Here is a 23,783-nt window from a genome sequence, read left to right on the forward strand (position 1 = left end):
CGCTTGATGAACAAATGCTGAAAAATCGTCCTCTCATAGCTCGTCGTCTGTCCAACATCATCACCTCAACGGCTCCTCACTCTGCCTCTCATTCCCATTGCCATTCCCACTCCCTTCCCTCTCCGCCCTCCCCTCCTCCTCCTGCTGCTGCCTCACCTTATCCAAATCCGCATGCTTCTCCGGATCAAACACATAAATCGGCCACTCCATTCCCACCGTCCTCTTAACAATGACCGGCAATCTCTTCCACACGGCTTTCGGCATGGGGATGAGAATACTCGTCTCCTCGAGGTACTTGGCATACGCGTGCCATCCTTCTCCTTTTTCGTAGCGTTTTTTCGCGCCGGGGCGTTCTTGGAGAGTCAAGCCGGAGACGAAGAGCAGGAGCAGGGTGAGGAAGAGGAAGCCGACGATGGAGGCGTAGAGGGCGGCTGCGGGACCGGTGGTGTTGGGGATGAAGTCGTAGGCTGCCGGGGTTATGGCCATGAGGTAGATTGCTGGAGAACACATTGAGGTCAGTGGATTCTTCTAGTTGGAAGGAGTGATTAGACGACGTACAGAATTGAACGGCGATTTCGCCGAAGTAGTTGGGGTGTCGACTCCACTTGAAGAATCCCACGTCGCAGACGGCGCCCTTTTGTTTTCCGGCGGGACTTTGCTTGAAGCGGTATTTCTGCACGTCACTCACGGCCTCCATCACGAATGCGATGGCGAAGATGATGATTGAAATGATGTCCGTTGCTTTGCCGAAGTTGGGCTGCGGGTATCGCAACACTCTCGGCGAGTTGATGATGGTCACTGGCAAAGAGACGGTCCAACACCACAACATCTGAAACACCCAGAACCCCAGGAACGGGAAGAATTTATCCCGTTTATCGTCGAAGCGGTCGTCGGATCCGGTCTTGAGGATTCGGAAGAGGAGGAAAGCGGAGAGTCGAGTTCCCCAGAGCATGATGAAGATGGAGATGACGATGTTGCGGGCGACGAGGGTGCCGCTGAAGGAGAGGGTGAGAATGGCGAGCCAGACGAAGTTGGAGCCGCCCATGAGATCGGTGAGTTTGTCGAATTTGAGGGAAAAGGCGATGGAGAAGCCGATGAGTTGGTAGGCGATGGTGAGGAGGAGGGTGATGGCGAGGTAGTAGTCGTCCAGGACGTGCACGGGGGAGTGCGTCGTGTCCATTGTTGCGACCATGTTGGCGGTGTGGTACTGAAGGTGGTGAGGTGGAGTGAGGTGAGGTGGAGTGAGGTAAGGTGGAGTGAGGTGAGGTGGAGTGAGGTGGTCAGTTCAGGCTTGTCGCCCGTGAAGCAGTATTGGGATCCGTGAATGCTTCTGTCCAAGCAGAGTCTGGGTGCTCCGCCGTCTTATGATGTCTGACTTATATACCACACCTCATACTGACGGCATCTTCTTCATCTCCAAGAGAAATGCCGTCGTCCCGTCCGCAGTTGGTAAAAGCCCGAAGGAACTCTGACTTGCTTGGGAATGACGTCGTCCATCTGACTTTCTCCTCAATCGGCCCCGGAAACGCGAACCGACTCACGGCTCCTCCCGCCGGCGATTTCAGCCCGAGCCGCTTTCTCAGCCTCATTTCTCGCCTCGATCATCACCAACACATCCATCCACCGACCTCCGCCTCGGCATCATCTGGGCATCGCTTCGGAACGCGTGTCTACATACATTACATACACATCGCTAGCGGTATACAGCACAATCACATCATCATGTCCAAAGGCGTCGGCGCCACGAAGCGCAAAAAGGCATTGAAGGCTCGAGCAAAGCAAGACAACAGGAAAGTCGCGAAAAAGCTCGCTCAATTCATCGAAGCTCTGCCCAGAGTCTCAGAGGTAAGGTATTCATCACAATCGCGGCGCTCTTCTCATCCATCACCTCCACGGCACAACACGGTAAGTACTGACCATCTCCTGTTTACAGGACGATCTCCTTTCCTTTCAATCCGCCCATTTCGGAGATGATTCGAAACCGGACAAGTGGTTTATCAGACCAGAGGAAGCGGTCGACTATCAGCCTGTATGGGATGACGGACTGGGTTGGTATGAGGATGGAGTGAAGAGGACACTCACCGATGAAGAGATTGCGGTGTTTCGACGTACGGAAGAGTGGCAGCTGGAGCGGGCTGAGGAGATCAGGCGGCGAGAGGCAGAAGGTGAACGAGTCGCTGATGGAAACGATGAAGCGGTGGAATCCGAACTCATTGACGATCCAATCGTGCAAGCGGACGAGGACTTCAGAGTGCTTCCAGAAGAGGACCTCAGAGTGCAACCGGACGAGGACTCCAGAGTGGAAGCGGACCAGGACCTCAGAGCCAAATCGCCCGCCTCCAGTGTCTCTAGCCTGGAGGAAGACCTCATGGAGTACGCTGGGATCACCAAAACGGACCCGAATCCTAGGACGGAATCGCGACCAAGCAAATCCTCGTATCCGCGACCTGCATCACGAGCATCACATGACAGCCGCAGCGGAACTTCAAACTCTATCTTGGGTTCCAATCAAAGCACATCCAGAAGCAAGAGGAAGAAGAAAAAGCCTCGTGGCCAGACCGAGGTGCCATACGATCAACGACACAAGCGAAAGTGGGAAACTTTCATCCAGGACCAGGATCCGATCGAAGGATCACTGACGCACAGGAGATTGGCAAGAGAGCTGGACGATCAGAAGGAGAGAAGGGTCGAGATGGATTACTGAACTTTGTGCACCAAAAGGCCGGTCGATTTCCGGGATCAGATGGTAAGCCTCGCCCCTATCACCACAGCACCACCATTCTCACGCGAATGATGAACAAACATATCATCCTTAGACGTAAAGGCGCGCAAGGTCTTCCCGATTGGGTTTGGCTCTGCTCACGCGGAGCACTCACCCACGTGTAAGACTTGTAGTGTTCTGCTGTCGACAGTCTAATCTTCTCTCTGACCGCCCTCCGCCAAATATACTTGAGACTTTGTGGAACTTTGACAGGGCTCATTCGCTAACCACGTGGAACAGGGCGTCGGGAGTGGTCCATCAGCATGTCACGCCATGGCTGAGATGCGAGCGTGAAATTGCGCCTGCAAAGACCCTGGCATGTCGCTGAGAACAATACTTGGATTCCGACGTCGCAAAGCATTGACTATCGAAAGCGTGTGTCCCGGGACCGGTCTCAGCCTGTTACATGGAATGTGGTCTTGCAAATTTCATTTTCGCACAATACTATCATGCCGCGGACGCTGGTTTTCGGGCGACATCTTGCACACCCTGCACAGGCAATCTTATATGTCAGATCCCTCCCCGGAAATCGACTGACATCCCCAGACAAGATTCAGGAACCAGCATGGATCCCAGGCTCGGATTGCGCACCATACCGCTGGTCCATGCGAGATCAGTGCGTATATTCCCGGCCGTGCACGTCCTGCGAGGAACACCCCTCGATATCGTCAGTCTACTTGCGGATGGCACGACGAAATGTGGTGATCAATGGCAGCTGCCCTCTCCTGGCTTAAGACCAAGCTCACCCCAAATTTTCTTGAAGATCCTCTCCCACCTCCACCCGTCATCCTACGCATGATGGCTTCTTCCATTCTTTTGTTCATGGGCACTGCCTTTGTCCTTTCTGTCCGCGCCAGTGTAATCGCGAGTCATGCCCGGCCTCTTGCCGTGAACGGCCTTTCCAATTCACTTCACCGCCGTGACGACGGAAAGCACATTCTTGATGGTCAAGTACCCATCACAGCCTTCGACAGGCCTGTTCCCAACACCTACCTCAACAACAAGACCAAGCCTTACTGGGTCAACGGCGGCGCACTGCCCGAAGTATCCTTCCAAATCGGCGAGACTTACTCCGGTTTGGTTCCCATCGATGACACGGGCAGGGAGCTGTTCTTCTGGTTCGTGCCGTCCACCAATCCGCTCGCCAAGGACGAGATCACCATCTGGTTGAACGGCGGACCGGGCTGTTCCTCCCTCATCGGCTTCTTCCAGGAGAACGGGCCCGTGATTTGGCAGCCGGGTACTCAAGGTCCAGTCCCCAACACCTGGGCATGGAACAATCTTACGAACATGGTCTTCATCGAGCAGCCCGTCGGCACCGGCTACTCCCCTGGCACACCAAACATCACCGACGAGGTTGGTCTCGCAGAGCAATTTCTCGCATTCTGGAAAAACTACGTCGACTTGTTTGACCTTCACGACCGGAAAATCTACGTCACTGGCGAGAGTTACGCCGGGGAATACATCCCATTCATCTCCGCTGCCATGCTGGACAAGAACGATACGCAGTACTTCAACCTCAAGGGTAATTTGATCTACGACCCTCTTCTCGGTGATCCCGATCTGTCCAGACAGGTCACTGCCGGAGCATTCATCAAACACCATGCGCCGTTCTTCCAGTTCAATGACACTTTCCTGGCCGAAATCAAGAACATTTCCGACTTCTGCGCTTTTGACACTTTCCGGGAGCAGGCGTTGACATTCCCGCCGACGGACAATCTTCCTGACTACCCTCCCAACTGGGAATCGCCTGATTGCGAAATCTGGGAGAAGATCATCGACGCCGCGCAAATCATCAATCCAGTCTTCAATATCTACCGAATCGCGGACACTGGTCCGATATTGTCGACTGTCATGGAAAGTCCTTATGATGATGTCTACGTGTACGTGCTCCTCACTTGTTCTGTTTGATAGATTCCTCATTGCTGACACCCTTCCTAGCGAGGGCGAAGTCAACCTTCCTTACTTTGATCGGTCGGACGTGAAAAAGGCCCTTCACGTTCCAGACTCGACTGAGTGGTCTGAATGCGCTAATATCGATGTTTTCGCCACCCCGTTGGGTGCAGGCGATCAGTCTGCACCTTCGGCCTTGGAAGGCGGTCCACTGCAGCAGGTCATCGAAGCAACGAACAACGTCATCATCGCGCACGGAGACTTGGACTATGTTCTCCTCGCAAACGGAAGCGTACGTTGATTGATATCCTCTTCCCATCTCCTTTGTCAACCGCCCACGACTGACGTCTCTCGCAGTTGTTCGCCCTCAACAACCTCACCTTCAACGGCCAGCGCGGATTCTCCGAACCACCCGTCTGCCCCTTCTACGTGCCCTACCACGACGAACCCTTCAGCGGCTCCGTATCCGGCGCCGGTGTCCAAGGCGGCTACGTCTCCGAGCGTGGCCTGACGTTCATCGGTGTGAACCAGGCGGGCCACGAGGGGCCAGAGTATGCTCCCAGTGCTTCGTACCGTCAGTTGGAGTTCTTGCTGGGACGCATTAGCAGTCTCCAGGAGGTCAGTGGGTTCACGACCCAGCCGGATGTGGAACAATCGAAGGGAGAGCTGGGCAGAGGCACTTGGTGGCCGCGTGATGGAGGGATCTAAGAGGTAGGTGATGGCGGGAGTTCTGTTCTATGTACCAACTTTACCGTATATGTATGGAGCTCATTACATGCTCTTTTCTGCACTTTTGATCGGCGTGCAGTACTCGGGTATTGTGGACTTGCTTGCTACGATAGTCAGATCTGTTCCTTCGTCAAACAGTTGTCCACGGGTTGTTCAGCCATTCGGTTTGAGCCTGCCACGTGACGACCATGCACTAGGGTCTAGCCTGGAGGAAAGATGGCGCCCCATACCTCCAAATTGATCACAACGTCGATTTCTCGATTTCTGCGATTTTGGTATTTTCGTCGATAGGTAGATCTCCAGACCGATTTTGGTATTTTCGTCGATAGGTAGATCTCCAGACCGTTTGCTAAGGCCTATACATCTGCTTCGATCGAGAGCGGCGTCCTATATTCCTCCTAAGATAAACTTCCTGTTTAGGATTATAGAGAATGTTTCCTACTATCGCCGTCGTCGTCGGTAGAATCGCTCGGAAATATTATAGTATAGACTGCGTATATTCTATACTAGGCTTTCGATGCGAGGAGAGACAGCAGTATAAATTATACCTAGGCGATACTATAAGATATACGTACTCGGCGACGACAGTAACGATAAAAGTCTTGCTTCTGCGTAAAAGGATCCGTTCGCAGGGGATTTTAGAAGGCGACGCACAGTCAGAACCATTTACTACTGCCTTAGAACCGACGTCTCGTATACCAAACGTCGCAAATCGGCGTTGTGATCAATCTGGAGATATAGTACACCATCGAAAGAGCCGAACACGTGCCGAACCCAAACTGACGCCGATCTCGAACACTACCTACGTCGTCGCTCGTGCCCAATCTGTCTGTTCACATGAAACAACCATATCACTAACAAAATTTCAATCATGGACCCCACAGAGGAAAACGGCGGCGATACCAGCCCGCCGGCCGCTCAGAAACGACAACGAGCCAAGCAAGCCTGCGAACCATGCCGCCTTCGAAAGCGCAAATGTGACGGCGCCTCGCCTTGTAATATGTGCACGCAATTCGAATACAAATGCTACTTTGAGCGACATCCACGGAAACGAAGCAAACTCGTCGAGGCGCATGCTCTGGCCGATAAAGTGGCCAACTCGAATCATGACGGCAATACCACCACCACTGCGGCTGAATTCATCAAGTCTGAAGTTTTCCACAATTCCCAACCTAGCTCCGAGGATGTCACGAAGATGCGATCCATGGAAGCCAATTCGGGAATTGCATTCACGAGACTGCTGGGTCAGAGACTGGATCCTTCGTCGGGAGGACCGAAATTGTTCACGTTTGGTTGGAATTTGGGGAGTAATTCGTATACCCCGCCGCCAGCGATGCCGGTGGTGACGGATATTCTGGATCAGGAGAGTATGTATACGCTGGCGGGATTTTACTTTGCGAACGTGCATCCGATCTATGGGTTTTTGAAGAAGTCGTGGGTGTTGAAGAATATTGCTTTGAGGTGGTCGAGACCGGCGAGCTGTGAGGTGCCGGATCATATCCTTTGTGGTGTTGCGGCGCTGGGGATATTATTCTCTGATGCGAGTAATGATGCTGCGTTGACTCGACTCGTCGACGCTCAGAAGCAGGTCCTCGAGTCGACGAGTACGATGCTACCACCTCGCCTTTCCGACGTCCAGTCTTGGATCCTCCGCTGTCTTATCCTACGAGTTACCGATCACCCTCACGCCACCTGGCTGGCAACATGCACGACAATACACCTTGTCGAGTCCATCGGCCTGCAACTCGAAGCCAGCAGTTTCGTCCTCCATCCCGCGGCCAACGAGCTTTCCTCCGAACCTGAGCTCCGACGTCGCACCTTCTGGGTGGCTCGCATGCTCAACTCCTGGGTGAGCTTCGAGTACGGCCGGACACGCGTAGCTCTGCGTGGCATAACAGCCAACCTCCCCACTTCTGACGAAGGAGACTACACGACTCACTACATTGACTTGTACAGCATATCATGCTGCCTCGACCCGGAACAATCCGACAAAGCCGGAGAATGGGAAGACTTCCTCGAGCGGCTGGACGCCTACGAACCGAAACACGACGGTATTGCTTTGTCGAAAGCCAACCTCGGACTGTGTGGGTACCGTCGACTCCGGCTCGCGAATCCCAACCTCTCACCCGATGCTATCGCCAAGATCATCAAGATCGGCCTGGATGGCCTCGCGGCTGCACGACGAATGGCAGCGCAAGGCATGCCGTGGTGGCACGTCGCCAACGTCCCTTTTCAAGTCATCTGTGTCTTCCTCGCGATGGACGGACGAGAGTCCCTCTCCCACCTCTCGACCGCGATGCGAACCCTCGATTTCGTCGTCGACCGTTTCCGCACAACCGCGATGAAAGAAGTGTTGAAAATGGCGCGGTTCCTCATTCGATTATCGAAGAAGAGGAAAGACGAAGACTCGGAGGTCTTGAGTCTGACGCTGCAGAAAGATGCGCCGGACGTGCAGGTCCCTCTCGCGGCGGTGAATTACGAGATCGAACCGATGCTGTCGTCCCAAGCGCCAGTGGGGAATGGGTTGGCGGTTGGAGGGGGGATGGTGAGCGGGAGTGGGAATGTCCATGTCAATGCGGCGAGTCAGACGCCTAAGACGGCGAGTAGTGAGGATTGGAATTTGGATGTGCTGAATGATTCGCAGTTTGATTGGTGAGTTTTCTTGAGGTCTTGAGGCTTTGAGGGTGAATGAAGATGTGCTAATCGATGGTGTGTAGGAACTTCTTTTTGAACGCGAATATGCCTGCGTTTAGCACGTTTGCGCCGGATGGGACGATGTGACGGACGTGACGAGGGCGATGTGAAGAAGCGAAGACGAGCGACGAGATACATTACCTACGATACCCGACGGCGGACGACGGAACAGTGAATATGAGGACAAAGACCAAGAGCCATCCAACTATGCTTGAAATATTGATGAGAGAATTGATGGATAAGATTTCACTCTCGGGAACGACTCCGGGTGTACCTGCATTAGCTCGATGCAGCCCCACGATTTCCACGACTGGTCGATCTTTTGTAATGGTGATGCAATGGCGACTTCGGCAAGGAATCGATCAATGACGATGATGAGGAAATCACATTGGCTGGTGGGGACTTCTCTTTGACGGACAACAACACTTTCCATTGTTCTTTCATCGACCTTGATCTCGTTCGCGGAGACATTTTTGCTATCTTCGACCTACACACTTGCCGACTGCACCTAGTCCTATTTTACGACACAGCAATCGCGATATCGAGTGCTCAGTACACGACCGACAAGATGGCGCACAAAGAACAAACCTCGACGAAGCCTACAATGGAGAACAAGAGTGGTATGCACAATTCTCTCCATCCTCTGCAATCCTCAAGAAACATCCATCTAACACCAGTCCTCCCTCCCAGTCGCCAACGGCCGCCTCGGCTTCTTCCAAAAAGGCACCGGCTTCTTCAAAGACGGCTACTGCCGCACCGACTCCTCCGACTCAGGAAACCACTCCATCGCCGCGACCGTGTCCCAAGAATTCCTCGACTTCACCTCCAAAAAGGGCAACAACCTCTCCTCGGCCGGCGTCTCCGCCAATCAAAAATGGTGTCTCTGCGCTTCCCGCTGGAAAGAAGCCTTCGCGGCGTTTGAGAATGGGGAGCTGAAAGCGGAGGGTGTGCCGAAGGTGCATTTGCATGCCAGTCATGAGAAGGCGTTGGATGTGGTGGATTATAAGACGTTGAAGAGGTTTGCGGCGCAGGGGGAGGCGACGAGTCAGCAGGGACGGCAGGAGAGCCATGAGAGTCCGGAGAAGCAGGGTGGGGTGAGTAAGGAGAGCAAGGAGATTGGCAAGGCGCAGCCGAAGATTGCGCCGGGTGAGGGGAGTCATTCGGCGGGTGGGAATATGGCGGGCACGAGTGGGTCGAGGGGTTGAGTGGCATAAGATATGCTTGGATGGTCGCCGCACTTGATGATACGGCGGATTAAGCTACAAGGTGATTTCTCGCCCTCCTACGCACCGCCTCCATCAATTGGTCCAGCGCTTTCTGGTCCTCCTCTTCGCAATCTGGGTACTCCCCGTATTCTTCATACCGTTCGGCCTCATGTGCGTTGTGTGCTGCAAAGTCCAGGTACACGACGAGATCCTCGGGCGGATCCGTCTCCGCTACCTTGTACTCTTCGTCGTGGAATCTCATGTAGCGCCCTTCCGCGAGAGTCGCGCCTAGGTACGAGCGATGTGTCATGGCGATCTCGTGAGTACGTCCGGTGGAACCGTCGAATTCGGTCTCGCCAATGGCGAAGGACATTAGCTTGTGTAGCTGGGTCCTGATGAGCGTGAAGTAGTGGTGCCAGCGCGTCTGGTGGGGGTTAGAAAGGACACACTCGTGTGATCATTCGTTTACTGACCTTGTATTCCCACACGTAAGCATCAGTCTTGAGCCTTGGCCGATCATCGTCGAAGGGGAGAGGGTCCGAGCCTTTCGATGTCTTAGGGACGTAGATTTCGTGCATGATCGGGCAGTCGTCGAGACTTAGCGACTGAAGCGTCTGGCGATGCTCGAGGATCCAATGCAGCTGATGGTCGTGAGCGAACGTATAGCAGCCGAGTGCCAGATCTGTAAGGCAAGGGAAACGAAGAGCTCGAAGGTCGCATGCCGGGTAGTATCCCCAATATGTGTCGGCATAGAGCGCGAGACGGGTGAGACCATTTTGAGATGGCCGAAGCCATTGAACGGGCAAAGTGTTGTTGAAGAAATTCTGGATCTCGGGCAGGTTGGATCGAGTCCGATGTGGGTGTACGCCGAAGCCTGGATGCTCGGTAGCAATGGAGAGGGACAAGGCTTTGAGCTGGGATATCATCGTCTTGAAGCCCGGTCTGGACTGCGCGGTCTCCATCTTCATGTCTTGCAAGTTGTGTATTGACAGTTCGTCAACCCTGGTGGCCCGGTAGCTTGGGTTGTCCAGTCCCTGCAGAATCATGCGAAACACGCGGTCTCGAAAAGCGAGCGTCTCGGAGAATTCGTATCGTGGGTCATCCGGTGGACCACAGTCGCGATCAAAGCGCAGCTCGATACGGCGCAAGTTTCGAAACTTGCCTAGCATAAGACAGCAGCGCTGGAAATTTCGCGAGACTTGCCTCTCTTTCTTCGAAAAATTGATACCATATGCGCGATCCGAGGTCAAGATCGTAACGCCCGTCACGAAGGCTCGTAGGTGTTCGCTTTGCATGATCAGTTGCGCTCGAGAAGGGTCTCTTGGCGCGCCTTCTTCTGCCCTGATGGTGACATGCGCAAAGAGCCATCGGGAAGCTGAATGGGAAACCTTTCTGCTAGTGCAGCGGAGTGCTCGCAAAGAAGCCAAGTCACATGGTTCAAAGCAGAGATCCAGGAGTTCTTTGGGCAATTGATCGAGCATGAGGATTGAGTCTTCGAAGGGTTCATCGCACGTTGCTCAAGTTGTCGTCTTCGCGATGGCGTGCAGGTTGTGGTCCAAGGTATTAGCTGTTGTGGATCATCAGACTAACTATTAGTGAAGTGCACGTGAGTGCACGTGACTAGTGCCAAGGCATTCCCACACACAGATAGCTGAAGTAAGAATCTTACACTTAAGATTCTCTCTGCATAACAATATATACCTGCTAATTAGAGGTCTTCTTCTACTTAGCTTAAGTCTAATTACAACAGGTTATAAGCCCGGCGTAACTACTGCACACTTAAGGAAGAATTGTCTGTTCTAAGCGCAGCTACTAAAACCTTACTATACACTGTTTAGACAGTTAACTAGCGAGCCGAGAAAGAGCTAGTTATAACAACAGCTGCAATGCAGGCTAATAAGTTTAAGACTGCGAAGGAGAATAAAGTCCTAAGAAAGGGAAGTAACTTCTTAGACTAGTTAAGGATGCTTAAAGCAGCCCTTATAGATAAGGAGGTGTTAGGCTATGTCTTTTATAATATTCCCTAGTGCCCTGCCTAACTAAAGCTAGGAATTAAAGTTAGATATCCCTCTCTACTAACTAAGAAGAGTACTGCTTTATCCTCCTAGGCTCTAACTCCCTCCTAAAAAAAAGGAGGGGACACTCTAGTAACAGAACCTATTCTAACTAGTAGACTAAGACTAACTCCTCTCTAAGTCTAGCATAAGTATAACCTAATTGCATACGGGATTGTTAGCAAAAGGATTAACTAATCTCTAAGGCCTAACTTTAGAGATACAGAGAAGATAGCTAAGGAACTATATAATACTATTATAGCTACCTACAGGCCTATTATAACTATAAACATTTATAACAGCCTAAGGATTCTTAGAATTAGTAATATTAAGATCTAAGGAACAAACACTTAGAAGTACTATAAGGACTTCTAAAAGTAGTATTATAAGTACATCTCTGCAATAGAACAATACTCTAGGTCTAAGAGCATTCTAGTCTTAAATCTTACCTTTAGTAATAAGCAGATTAGGCTGTTCTTTATCTAGGGCCTCTACTATCTAGAATACCTAAGAAGCTAGAGACAATCCTATTATATTAAGAACATAACTCTTAAAGAGCTAATTACCTTATTAATTAAGGAACCTCCTTTACAGATATAGAGGATAGCAGGAGGATTTAGGGGTGCTGCAGTAGATAATAATTAGTATACTAAGTGTACCTATTATATCTATACAAATGCAGACTGCTTTAAGAAGTACCCTAACAAGGCCCTAAAGTCCTAGGTATATAAAGGAAAAGGAGGATCTAATAAGGACAAGAAGAAGTCCTAAGACAAGAGCAAGAGACATAATAAGAAGGGAGCAAAGGGTGCTATAGTAATTAAGCCTATCTCCTCTTCTAATATAGGCTTAGGCTCTAATTTAGATAGCTTATTTGTAGGAGCAGTAATTGCTACCGCTAGAATACAAAGGAGTAATACTATTATCTAGGATTCTAGTATATTATACTACTTCTTTAACAACAAGTCCTAGTTCTTAGACCTTAAACCCCTAGAAACCCTAATTAGGTTCTCTTAAGCTATTAGACAAAGTATAGTTACATACTTAGGAAGTGTAAGGATTATAATAAAGTATAAGGGAAATAAGTTAAATATTACCTTACAAGATGTGTTGTACTCTCCTAACTCTAATTATAACCTTATCTTAGCAGAGACTCTCTAGCTAAAGTGCAAGGTCTACCTAGACAGGCTATCTTTATACATTCTAAGGAATAACAAGAAGATAGGCAAGGTTTAGTCTACTTATAATATTCTAATCCTCTAGAATGCAATTGTCTCTCTCCCTAAGGGGAGTACTAAAGTTGCTTCTATAACTAATAGGAACATGTCCTATCTAGCCTTTGCTATACCTAAGGCTAATATAACAAGATAGCACTAGAGACTAGGCTATGTAGGGAACAAGATTCTTAGTATAACAAAGGCTTAAGTCTAAGGACTTAAGCAGATTAACATATCTACACTTAAGCACTATAAGCTATGCAAGCTTGCAAGGTTATAGAAAGTAGTATTAAGAACTCTAAGACTAATACCTTAATCCTTATTAGATAAGGTCTACATTAACATTATAGGACTAATCTTTCTACTAGATATCTTTAGATACAAGTATATCCTTATAATTACTAATGCAAAGTTAAGAAGGAGATAGGCTATCTTCTGCAAGCTTAAATTATAAGCTGCACAAATTATTAAGAAATAGACTACTAAGACATTTAACTAGTACAAAAAGATAGTTAAGATCTAGTTCTTAGATAGAGGAGGAGAGTTTAATAATAATAATCTAATTACATTTGCAGAGAATAAGGGACTAAGATAGGATTTCTTAGCTCCCTATACTCCTAAGCAGAATAGAATTGCAGAATTATCTAACAAGGTTATCCTTAATAAGGCAAGAGCAATAATAATTAACTCTAGCCTACCTCTCCCTCTTTAGAGTTTTGTAATTGCATATACAATCTTCCTTACTAACAGGCTAGTATGCCTGTTAACTAACAAGATTCCTCTTTAGGAATTTAATTAAGATCTTAATACTAGAACTCTATATATTAATCTAACAAAGGTTAGGAGATTTAGATACAGAGTATATCTGCATAATTAGGGGAGACCTAATTTATAGAAGTTCTATCCTAGAGCAGAGAAATACTAGAATCTAGGATTCTAAGAGAACACTTTAACTAACTATATAGTTTAGAAGTTTAAACTATCTGCCCTTGCTAGGTTTTAGTATAAGATTGTAACCTCTCCTTATGTAACACATAATAAGGATAAAGTATATAGTATAATACCTACTGCCCTAGACTTCTAGGGGGAGAGTTTCCTGTAACTAATATAACCTATTACTATAGAACAGGAAGTCTATACTATCTATACTAAGGATTAAGATTAGGGCTAGGATGCCTAAGGGCAAGATGCCTAACCTCTTACTACTTCTTATCTTTAAGAAGTAGAGAACATGTTTAATACTATATAGAGAGAGAGAAACTAAGCCTCCCTTTTAACATCTTAGGGGGAGCAAATATTAGGTTAGGATATACAGTCCTAGGATAACTAATATAAGTAGTCTAAGCCTAATTAGCTAGAGGCTACTAAGCATAAAGAAGCCTCCTAGCTAGCTTAGGGGGAGTATGTTTCTAAGGAAACAGGAAGTCCTAAGGGATTCTAAGGAAGTCCTAAGGGATTCTAGAAGCAGGCTAATGCCTTATTAACATAGCTACAACATTAAGCATTAGCAGAGGATTGCCCTAAAAGGGAAGACCTCTAAGACTATATTATAACTCCCTTCCTAGACATTTATATTACAGGAAAGAGGAAAGTAGGAAGAAGCCCTAAGAGACCTAAGAAATTAGGTAATAAAGCAAGTCCTAAAAGCTTAGGCATATTTAGACTCTTAAGAAGTAGAAGATTAATTATAAGAAAAGACTATAGCAAGATCTAGAAGATAGGACTTAAAGTAACAAATCCTAATCTGTCTAATCCTAAGACAGTTAAGGAAGCTCTCTCTAGATCTAACTATAAGGAATAGGAGAAAGCTATTATTAAGGAAGCTAAGTTACTTAAGTCTACAGGATGCCTTAAATAGAAACTTATTAGCACCCTCCCTAAGGGGAGAGTCCCTCTTATAGGGAAATAGGTCTTTAAGATTAAGGTGCTTCTAAATAGAACTATAGAGAAGTACAAGGCTAGATAGACAGCTAGGGGATTTACATAAAGGAAGGGACTTAACTATATTAATACCTTTGCTCCTACCCTAAGAGCTACAACAGGGAGAATACTTCTGTCCCTCTTAGTTAACTTTAGCTAGAAGAGGAGATAAGTTAATATTAAGACTGCATTCCTAAATCCAAACCTAGATAAGCAGATCTTTATTAAGCTACTAGAGGGAGCTTATCTCTTTAAGAAAGATGCCTACAAGTATATTATACATGTTAAGAAAGGACTGTATAGGCTTAAGTAGGTAGCTGCTCTCTAGCACTACGATACTGTAGATACTCTCTAAAAGCTTAGTCTAATAAGAACTATTAGTAACACTTGCCTCTTTTAAGGGAAAGGCATCCTTATTCTCCTTTATGTAGATAACTTCTAGATCTTTAGACAGTTAGACTATAAGATTAACAAGCTAATTAAGGGATTAGAGCAGAAGTACACAATTAAGGTTGTTAATACTAATGTCTTTCTTAGACTTTACCTAAAGGAAGGGAAAGATAGCTCTATATCTGTCTCTTAGGAACACTATTCTAGAGACAAACTCTAAGGACATAGTCTTAGTAATGCAAAGAGTGTTAAGTACCCCCTTAACACCCTCCTTAAACCCCTTTAGGATAAGGGAATAAAGGAGGACTATAATCTCTTTAACAAGATTATTAGGGAACTGCAACATCTGTTAAACTATACTAGACTAGACATTAGTTTTGCTATTAACTACTATGTAAGGTTCCTTTAGAACCTAGGACCTTTATATGTTTAGGCAGCTAAATATATCTAGAGATATATTGCAGGCACAATTAACAAGTGCCTTATATATAGGAAAACTAAGGAGCAAATTTAGATTAAAGCATTCTTAGACTCTAACTTTGCTAGTAATCCTAGTACATCTAGGTCTACCTTAGGAATGCTCTTTAAAATTGTAGGAGGCCTAGTTATCTAGAGATCTTAACTACAGAAAGAAGTAGTACTGTCTAGTACTAAGGCAGAGTACCTCTCTCTTACTAAGGCAATAAGAGAAGTAAATTAGGTAAGGAATCTTATTAATAAGCTCTAGCCCTTTACCTAGGCTAAAAGCATTTCTACTATCCTTATTAAAGTAGACAATTAATTAGCTATTAGCCTTGTAGAAAACTATGCTAACTCCAAAAGATTAAGACATATCTCTCTTAGGAACTATTACTACAGAGAATAACATAATAAGGGGAGTATTAAGGTAGAGTTTGTAAGGACAGATATGCAGCTTGCAGACTGTCTAACAAAACCAAAATCCCTAAACACTATCCTCTAATATATAGATCTATAAATCTAGCAAAAAGATACTTATGTGTCTATATTAGGCAGCTAACATAGACATATAAGAGAGGCTAATACAGGAATTGAACCTGTAACCTTCTAATTTGTAGTTAGAAATTATACTACTAGACTAACTAGCCCTTAATAAGAAGAGGGAAATTGCTCTTAAATTTATGCCTTAATACCTACATTCCTACCTAAGAAGGATTCCCTCCCTAGAATTATACTATTTTATTTATTACAAAACTAAGAAGCATAACACTTAGAACACTTACTTTATTCTTATCTGTATAAAGGAAAGGAGGCAACTACACACCTCTACAAAAGCATCTAAGAAACTATAAGAAAAACACCTAGCTAAAGGAAAACTTTTCTATAAAAACCTAAAAGCATTAGAGCATGTCCTAGAACCTACAGCCTGCCCCCCTAAAACTACTACTAAAAGACTAAGCTAATTCCCCTAGAATCTTAACTTAAAGCCTAGGAGAATGTTAGTTTCTATTAGGGAAGAAGGGATTTTAAGAAGAACATACACAGGATGCTATGCTACTAACTACTGCTTTATCTCTACCTTATTAGAGCCTAACATTTAGCTAAGAGGAGTCTAGTTATAGCATAACACAAGTCCCTAAGGATTAGGAGTTGTTAGACTAGGGTAGTTTTCTACTAGGAAGGCCTACTCCCTTAGGTTATACAGCTCCTCTATTACTATATTAATAAGGTCTGTAGTAAGGAGATCCTTATTAAGCTTAGCTATAAACCTATTAAAGCAAGCTACAAAAGAGAAGGGACCCTAAGCCCTAATATTTACTCTGTTATAGTATCTATTTATCTCTCCTTTAATAAGTTAATATATAGTCTAATATGCTACAGAACTATCTTTATAGATCTATAGGAGATCTCTACTGCTAACAGCTCTTGCTTTATCGATAACTTGCTAGAAGGTTTTCCTAGGGACAGAGAAAGCTGCTCTTCTTCTAGAAGCTATAGCTAGTAATGTAGATTATGTTGTTAATAGCTGTAAGGGATAGATAATAGATTAGCTAATAAATTAGCTAAATAGATAAGAGGTATAGATTGTAAAGTAGAGGAATAAAAAAGATAGAAGAAGATGCTTTTTAACAAGCTAAAGCCGAGCATTAGCTACGTAGTAGGTAAATACCTGCTATATCTAGGTAACAGACAGCTCGTAATAATGCAGCTGCTAATAGGGGAGTGTTATAGATTATTAGACTAACTATTAGTAAAGTGCACGTAAGTGCACGTAACTAGTGCTAAGGCATTCCTACACACAGATAGCTAAAGTAAGAATCTCACACTTAAGATTCTCTCTGCATAACAATATATACCTGCCAATCAGAGGTCTTCTTCCACTCAGCTTAAGTCCAATCACAACATTAGCATGCGAGTTTCCGAAGGATGACTGATGGCTGTGCTTTGTCGCTCTCCGTTGTGTCTCGTGCGATGTAATGGGTAGCCGTGGAGTGCAATGCCCTGACATGGGGGTGGTACGAACAGGTCTCGTCAGCAATACTTTTTCAAGAGCATCGCATTGTCGCAAAGAACCCCAACCCGGGCACAACCACGGCCTGATACTGTTCTTGTGCGGTGTGGAATGTTCTCGCCTGCCTCTTCCTCTCATCTCGGTGCCCCAACGTAGCACGCTGCCCGGAGCAGGACCAAATCCACATGCGAGGACTCTTCCTCATCAGCATACCAAGCACCATATCATCCTTATCCGGCAAAGCGAGTACTCCGGCTCGTCGTCCTCATTTCCTGAAAGCATTCCATGCGACTCGCAGTCACACCCTCGGTCTCCGCCTCGCACGAACCACGTCGACCAGTTCTTTGAGCGCCTTCATATCCTCTTCATAACAGTTCGGATATTCCGGTCGCCATCTTCCATCTTCGGGCCCGCATTCATCATATAGCATCGGCTGGTCTTCTAGCGGTAAGCCAGTGCCATCATCGTGATACCATGCCTCTTTGAACTCTCCTTGGACGAAGACCCGATAGCATTGTTCCGAGCAGAATGATTCCAGTTCGTGGCGCTTGGCCATGGCGAGCTCACTCATGTCCCTGGGATAGTGAATCTCGCCCATGGCGAAATGCCTGAGGCTTGGCAGGTTATCTTTAATGAGGGCAAGGTAGTCGTGCCACCTGGTCTCATATTTCCGATGCTCGCGCTGCGGCCTCGCCATGTCCTCGTCAAAGACCAATGGCTGAAACTCGCCATAGCCACCTTCCATGTACCATTCGTGAACGATGGGACAGTCGTCGAGTATCAAAGACTTCAAGGTCTTTCGATGGCTGAACACCCAGTCCATTTGCTTGTCGTGTGCAAAAGTGTACTTACCTAGTGCAAGCTCCGTTAGGTGCGGAAAGTGTGTAGCCGCAAGAGGACAGGCGGGATAAACACCCCAGTACGTGTCGGCGTAAAGTGCAAGGCTGGTAAGGCTACTTGCCGTCGTATCGAGCCATTGTACGCGAAGATCTTCGAGAAAGTAATCTTGTAACATGGGCACCATTGATCGTGGCTGTACAGTCGCATCAGCTGGCAGTCTGTTCGGCCAGAATAGCCAGATTCTCTCTGGGTCTTCCGTGGCGATATGTAAGGCCAGCCTTTTGAGCTGTTTCATGATTGGCTTGAAGCCATAGCCTTCCTGCAAGTCCTCCAAGTACATGTCTTGCAGGTTGTAGATCGAAAGATCCTCGAACTTTGTCGCGGGATGCAGGACACTGCGGAGACCGAAGAAGACATTGCTCAAGACGTGATCTCGAAACTCAATGGTCTCGGCGCTCTCCGGCATCCATCGATGCATGGGAGGCTGTGCGCAGTCCTCATCGTGTCGAACCTCGAGACGGCGTAGATTCGCGAACTTTCCGAGTGATTTACAGCACTGATCGAACTCTGGTTGGGAACCTCCCCTTTTCTGGTCACGATAAACTCCGGCAACGCGGTTTTCAGGTTCTGATGTTCGAATGGTCACAGTTGTGACGAGCTCCCGCAGGTTGCGATCGTCCATGATGGCGAGGCATCCCAATGCACTTTCCCGCTCATACTTGAGGATCACTTGAGAAAAGAGTCGTTTGGTCGCCGACGATTTTGTCGTCTTGCATAGACGGCGCAGCGTCTTCAGTGCAAATCGACTGCAAGATTCCGCGCACAGTTCCAGAAGCTCCTCAGGGAGTTGATCGAGCATTGCAGCAGATTGTAGGAGAAGTAGAGGATGTACTGGGTTCAGACTCAACCGTGCGCTTCGCGCGCGGACAGGGTCAGTTGAAGAGTTCGTTCGAAGCTCCCTCGATCGCGGGACTTTTTCTGTGGTGGAGCAGATGTAGGTCCAAGAGCAAAAGAACATGAGTTTGGTGTAACGAGGAGGAATTCAGGAGCGCGCTTCATCAAATATTGAATAGACGCAAGCTTCGTTCTGTCCAAATGTCAATTCTAGGCCACTGTGCAACTTTTCGGAGAGCCTCGGCACAAGTCCAACATCAACCTCACTTCTCGTTCGTCGATGGGAAACACCCGTAGTCCATCCTCGAACACCCGACAGTGTCTTGCCGCGGTCCAGATCAGCAATATATACAACATCTCAATCCAACTACATTCACCTCCCTCTCAATCCAACTACATTCACCTCCCTCCCACTCCATCCAGTCCCTCCCACAGTCGCTCATCATGTCCAACGGCCAACCCATCCCCACTCCTCTCCCCTCCTCCTACACCAACTCACCATACACCGAAATCAAAATCTCCCACCACCCGGCCGACTCTCCAACTCCCACTCCCATCTTGATATGCACGCTTTACCGACCCGCCGAGAACAATGCCTTCACCGACATCATGACCGATGAGATCGAGCACTTCTTCGGCCTCGCCAGTATCGACGATCGGGTCAAGGCTATCGTGTTAACCGGCCAGGGCAAATTCTTCTGTCCGGGTCAGGATCTTAAGCAAGGGTTCAGATTGACGGGAAACGGCAAGAATGAAACGGAGAAGAATCATCGAGATGGGTAAGTCTTGCCTCGTCAGCTGCCGATCGATGCCTTCGTCTCTGACCTTTCAACAGTGGTGGCCGTGCCTCCCTCGCTATCAACTCCTGCACAAAGCCCACTATCGCTGCCATCAACGGCCATGCCGTCGGTGTGGGCATCACCATGACTCTCCCCTGCACTATCCGCGTCGTCTGGTCCGGCGCCAAGATCGGCTTCGTCTTCTCCCAACGCGGAGTCATCGCCGAAGCGTGCTCGTCTTTCTTCCTCCCTCGCTTGATCGGCACGTCTCGAGCCTTACAGCTGGCGATCACCGGTAGTGTGTATCCGGCGAATCACAAGGCTTTTGACGGACTGTTCTCGGAGCTGGTCGACAGACAGCAAGATGTTCTACCAAGGGCATTGGAGGTCGCAGAACTGTTGGCAGAGAAGACGAGCACCGTCAGCACATTCATGATCCGCGAGATGTTCTACCGAGGCGTCGGCAGTGCCGAGGAGGCGCATTTGTTGGAGAGCAGAGTGATGGCGAATTTGAGAGAGTCTTCCGTAAGTCTTGACAAATACATGTGATAATGTTGTGGTTGCTAATGAGTACCGTAGGACAATCAGGAAGCTGTCGATGCATTCATGCAGAAGAGGCCGGCCAAGTTCACGGGGTCGATGCAGAGCGACTATCCGCCCGCATACCCGTGGTTCTCAAGGGTGGACACGAAGAATCGTCCCAGGGCAGATCCGAGGACCAATGCGAAGCCGAAGTTGTAGAGGCCGCTCTCCATAGAGACCAACAGCGGTCACGCAGTGGTAGACAGGGTGCTCGAAACGAGACTTGGCGAAACAGAACGAGCAGACTCTATGAATGAAGAACATGTACATTCGTGCATTGCCAATCAGCGGCAGAAACATCGTATATCAATGCACAGCCCTACTCTACCGATCCACATCCAACCCCTCTGCTCGTGACTCTTTGTCCCTATACCTCTCCAACCTGCCTCCTCTCGCGCCCGTTGCATCATCGCCATCATCCTCACTCTCCCCATCACTCCCCAACTCAAACATTTCCGCCTCCTCAGGCTCACTCTCATCGCTACTTCCTTCCGCAAAAGCATCATACAGTTCACCCGCTCTCCTCTTGCCCTTCTTTCTCGCTCCACCACTCGCCAACGGCGCCTGCTCATCATCTTCATCCTCGCGATCCACCATCTCGAAGCCATAGTCGTCTCGACTGTTCATCCATCGTCGTTTGCGGCGCATGTAGTAGAACCATCCGCCGAGCGCGGCGAGGAATATGATGATCATCGTGACCGCACCGTACATCCAGATTTGCGTGCGTGGGCTTACGCCGAAGGTCGGGAAGATGTGAGGAAGGAAGAATGTAGATGAAGGTACCGCGGCTGGAGTCGTAGGTGATGGGCTTGCGGTCGGCTTGGGCTTCGTAGGGCGGTCGATGTGGTCGGTCGGGTTCCCTGGGGGTGCTCCAGTTTCCGTGGGTACGGCGACGCTGGTTGTGAGAGCAGGTGCCTGCTGTGGTGGCTGGAGATCGTGGTCATCGTCATCGTGCTCGGTCGGCATCGGGAGGAGACCTTGCTTCTCGCCATCAATGGATTCGCCCCAGAGCCGGAGCTTCCAGTCAATGAAGCTGCCATTGTGCTCGTTGACATTCGTGTCTTTGACGATGACGGTCCATTTGCCAATGCCTGACTCGCCCCAGTGAGCGACGCTCATGAAAGTCCAGTCGACGTATCCTGCTCTGGCGTTGTCGTTGCGACGGTGAGTGGCAATGTGGCTTACCATGCCGGTAGGGCTGCGAAGCTCCACGGAAAGATCTCCTCGACGAGTGTGCTCGACGTTCATCGTTACCGTGACGTGCTCGAGACGTTCCAGATTGGCCGTCTTCAGCATGTCAGGTGTGACCTCGAAGCTGGAGGCAAGGCCCTGGTTGCCTTGGGGAATGCCATGCTTGACGTGAAGCCAAGGGCTAAAGTACCACGCCTGAGGCTTGACACTTTTCCACGTCTTCGCAGCTTCGACCAGAGCCCAGGCGTCGGCTTTGCCGTAACCGAATGCGTGACTGAATTCCTTCCCGAGTGCTTTGTTCATCTGATATTCGGCGTCCTGATCAATTTTCACCGCCGTCATGGCAGTGAGATATTGAAAGTCCCTCCAGTTCAGCTTGGGGTTGGCCTCCAACATGAGAGCGAATATTCCAGCCACGAGAGGTCCGGCAGCAGATGTACCACCGTGATTCACATAGCACGAGTTCTCGCCAACATCCGTCGTATGAATGGCGTCCCCAGATCCAGAAGAGTACGTCACGACCAGCTGAGCAGAGCACTTCTCACTGTAGTAAGGGTGCTTGCCCTTCCGATCGATCCCACCAACAGAAACCGAGTAAATGCTGTTCGTGTAGCCATCGAAATTGCAGTTATCGTCATTGGCCGCTCCATTTCCAAGAGCAAAGACGAACACACTCCCAAGTCCACCGCGACCTTGCTGGATGCCCTTGATCATGGCACGACGGATCAAGACACTCGGACCCTCCATGGCCATGCCATTGTCCGGTGGTCCCCACGAGCAAGAGTAGATATGGTTTTCCTGATAGCCGTAGTTAAGCGCCTCGGCTTCATCCACGTCTGATATGGCTTTAGACAGAATTCGAACGCCGGACACTTTTGCATCGTACGCGACTCCCACACCACAGATATCGTTTCTTGCAGCGGCAATCTCGCCGGCGCAGCGTGTTCCGTGGTGGTCGTCCGACAAGCGAGGTTTGGGATCAGGGCCTGGATCGTTGTAGTCCCAGCTTCCCTTAGCAAAATAATTGTCCTTCAGATCCAAGCTGTCCATGTCCAGCCCATCATCCACAATGCAGACCCTGCTTCCTTTCCCTGTAATCCCCGACTGCCATACACCAGTGACATTGATATCATGGCCGAGCTCTCGGTGATTGTGTAGATGCCATTGATCTTGGTAAATGGGATCCGCAATGCTCAAGTTCGCGGCGATTTCCATCCCAAGCCTTTCCGCCTCTTGAATTAAGTCCTCCACTTCGTCTTGTACTCCTTCTAGCGGATCAACCGGGCCCAAGTTTTCCAATGGCTCCGCCGGACCTCGCTTAACCAACGGAAATCGCTTGTGCAATTCCTGCTTCTTCGCAAGCAGCACATCATCGAGCACATGTGGTTTTTCCGCGCCGGCCTCTCTTTTCCGCCGCCGGCGTTTCAGATCTTCAATGGCTGTGTGAATGTGATCGTATTCGTGTCGCTTTTCCGCTGCGCGCAAGACGTAGTGGTCGTCTAGGTATCCCAATGGTCCCTCGAGTTCCAATCCCAGCTCTCGCGACAAAAGTTCGGGATCGCCGTCAGATCGTATATGAACGGCATAGTAGTCGTAGGCATCATAGTCGCGGCCGAATCGCCTGGATGTCGCTGCGATGGTCTCCGACGACAGTAGGAAGAGCGGTGCGAAGGCCCAGAATTTCATGCTGGCGGGGTGCTTCTTCCGGTTGAGGGTATGTTCGCTCGCACACGGGACTCGGACGCCGTTTTTCAAGACAGTCGATGCATCAAGCTCGTCGCCGCCGGTGAAAGGAGTGTCCAAGGGGAAGTCGAGTAGTGGCTGTCTTGGTGCGAGGAAGCAACAATGAAAGATTGAGCATGGATCAGATGGATGTGGACGTGGCTTCAGGGTCCACTCGGCCAGAACATGCCCCCTTAAACTTCGGCTTCACTTACAAATGCCGGCCCGGGGAGGTGCCAAGACATTCACGATCACTATCAGATAAAAGAACACCAGCCAGGTGGTTGTGCTCACGTGAATGACTCCATTTCTATGAGCTATAGTACATTGCATGCGCTTCTATGGCTTCTATGAGGACGTCCGCTGCGTCAGGAATACCATTTCTGTATGTCTGGTCTCTTGCCCCATCCTCTCGACACTCTCTTGGGCCTGTCATGCTCGT

At 48.7% G+C, this 23,783-nt stretch overlaps 7 protein-coding genes across 7 annotated transcripts; 5 read left to right on the forward strand and 2 right to left on the reverse strand.

Moving 5' to 3' along the window:
- Nucleotides 1–60: 60 nt before the first annotated feature.
- Nucleotides 61–1,308, reverse strand: MYCGRDRAFT_109668 (uncharacterized protein; the record flags this gene model as incomplete). Its single annotated transcript, XM_003852395.1, has 2 exons — nt 61–497; nt 559–1,308. 2 exons carry the CDS (start codon nt 1,190–1,192, stop codon nt 61–63), a joined length of 1,071 nt encoding a protein of 356 aa, XP_003852443.1.
- A 414-nt stretch (nt 1,309–1,722) lies between these two features.
- On the forward strand, nt 1,723–2,704 carry MYCGRDRAFT_93532 (uncharacterized protein; the record flags this gene model as incomplete). The annotated part of the gene is made up of 2 exons (XM_003852317.1): nt 1,723–1,845; nt 1,934–2,704. 2 exons carry the CDS (start codon nt 1,723–1,725, stop codon nt 2,702–2,704), a joined length of 894 nt encoding a protein of 297 aa, XP_003852365.1.
- An 879-nt stretch (nt 2,705–3,583) lies between these two features.
- MYCGRDRAFT_42709 (uncharacterized protein) lies at nt 3,584–5,362 on the forward strand (the record flags this gene model as incomplete). The annotated part of the gene is made up of 3 exons (XM_003852318.1): nt 3,584–4,648; nt 4,707–4,946; nt 5,012–5,362. 3 exons carry the CDS (start codon nt 3,584–3,586, stop codon nt 5,360–5,362), a joined length of 1,656 nt encoding a protein of 551 aa, XP_003852366.1.
- An 892-nt stretch (nt 5,363–6,254) lies between these two features.
- MYCGRDRAFT_72608 (uncharacterized protein) lies at nt 6,255–8,417 on the forward strand (the record flags this gene model as incomplete). The annotated part of the gene is made up of 3 exons (XM_003852319.1): nt 6,255–6,446; nt 6,531–8,035; nt 8,101–8,417. 3 exons carry the CDS (start codon nt 6,255–6,257, stop codon nt 8,162–8,164), a joined length of 1,761 nt encoding a protein of 586 aa, XP_003852367.1.
- Nucleotides 8,418–8,802: 385 nt separating this feature from the next.
- On the forward strand, nt 8,803–9,114 carry MYCGRDRAFT_28946 (uncharacterized protein; the record flags this gene model as incomplete). The annotated part of the gene is made up of 1 exon (XM_003852320.1): nt 8,803–9,114. A coding segment is annotated over one exon (312 nt), but the record flags the coding sequence as incomplete, so codon positions are not given.
- A 10,397-nt stretch (nt 9,115–19,511) lies between these two features.
- On the forward strand, nt 19,512–20,587 carry MYCGRDRAFT_41694 (uncharacterized protein; the record flags this gene model as incomplete). The annotated part of the gene is made up of 3 exons (XM_003852321.1): nt 19,512–19,846; nt 19,903–20,371; nt 20,426–20,587. The coding sequence occupies 3 exons, from the start codon at nt 19,512–19,514 to the stop codon at nt 20,585–20,587; spliced, it is 966 nt and encodes a 321-aa protein (XP_003852369.1).
- Nucleotides 20,588–20,839: 252 nt separating this feature from the next.
- On the reverse strand, nt 20,840–23,230 carry MgSPR2 (subtilase; the record flags this gene model as incomplete). Its single annotated transcript, XM_003852394.1, has 1 exon — nt 20,840–23,230. A coding segment is annotated over one exon (2,391 nt), but the record flags the coding sequence as incomplete, so codon positions are not given.
- Nucleotides 23,231–23,783: the final 553 nt, after the last annotated feature.

Source organism: Zymoseptoria tritici, chromosome 5 (genome assembly GCF_000219625.1).
Source record: "Zymoseptoria tritici IPO323 chromosome 5, whole genome shotgun sequence".
Taxonomy (NCBI): Eukaryota; Fungi; Ascomycota; class Dothideomycetes; order Mycosphaerellales; family Mycosphaerellaceae; genus Zymoseptoria; species Zymoseptoria tritici.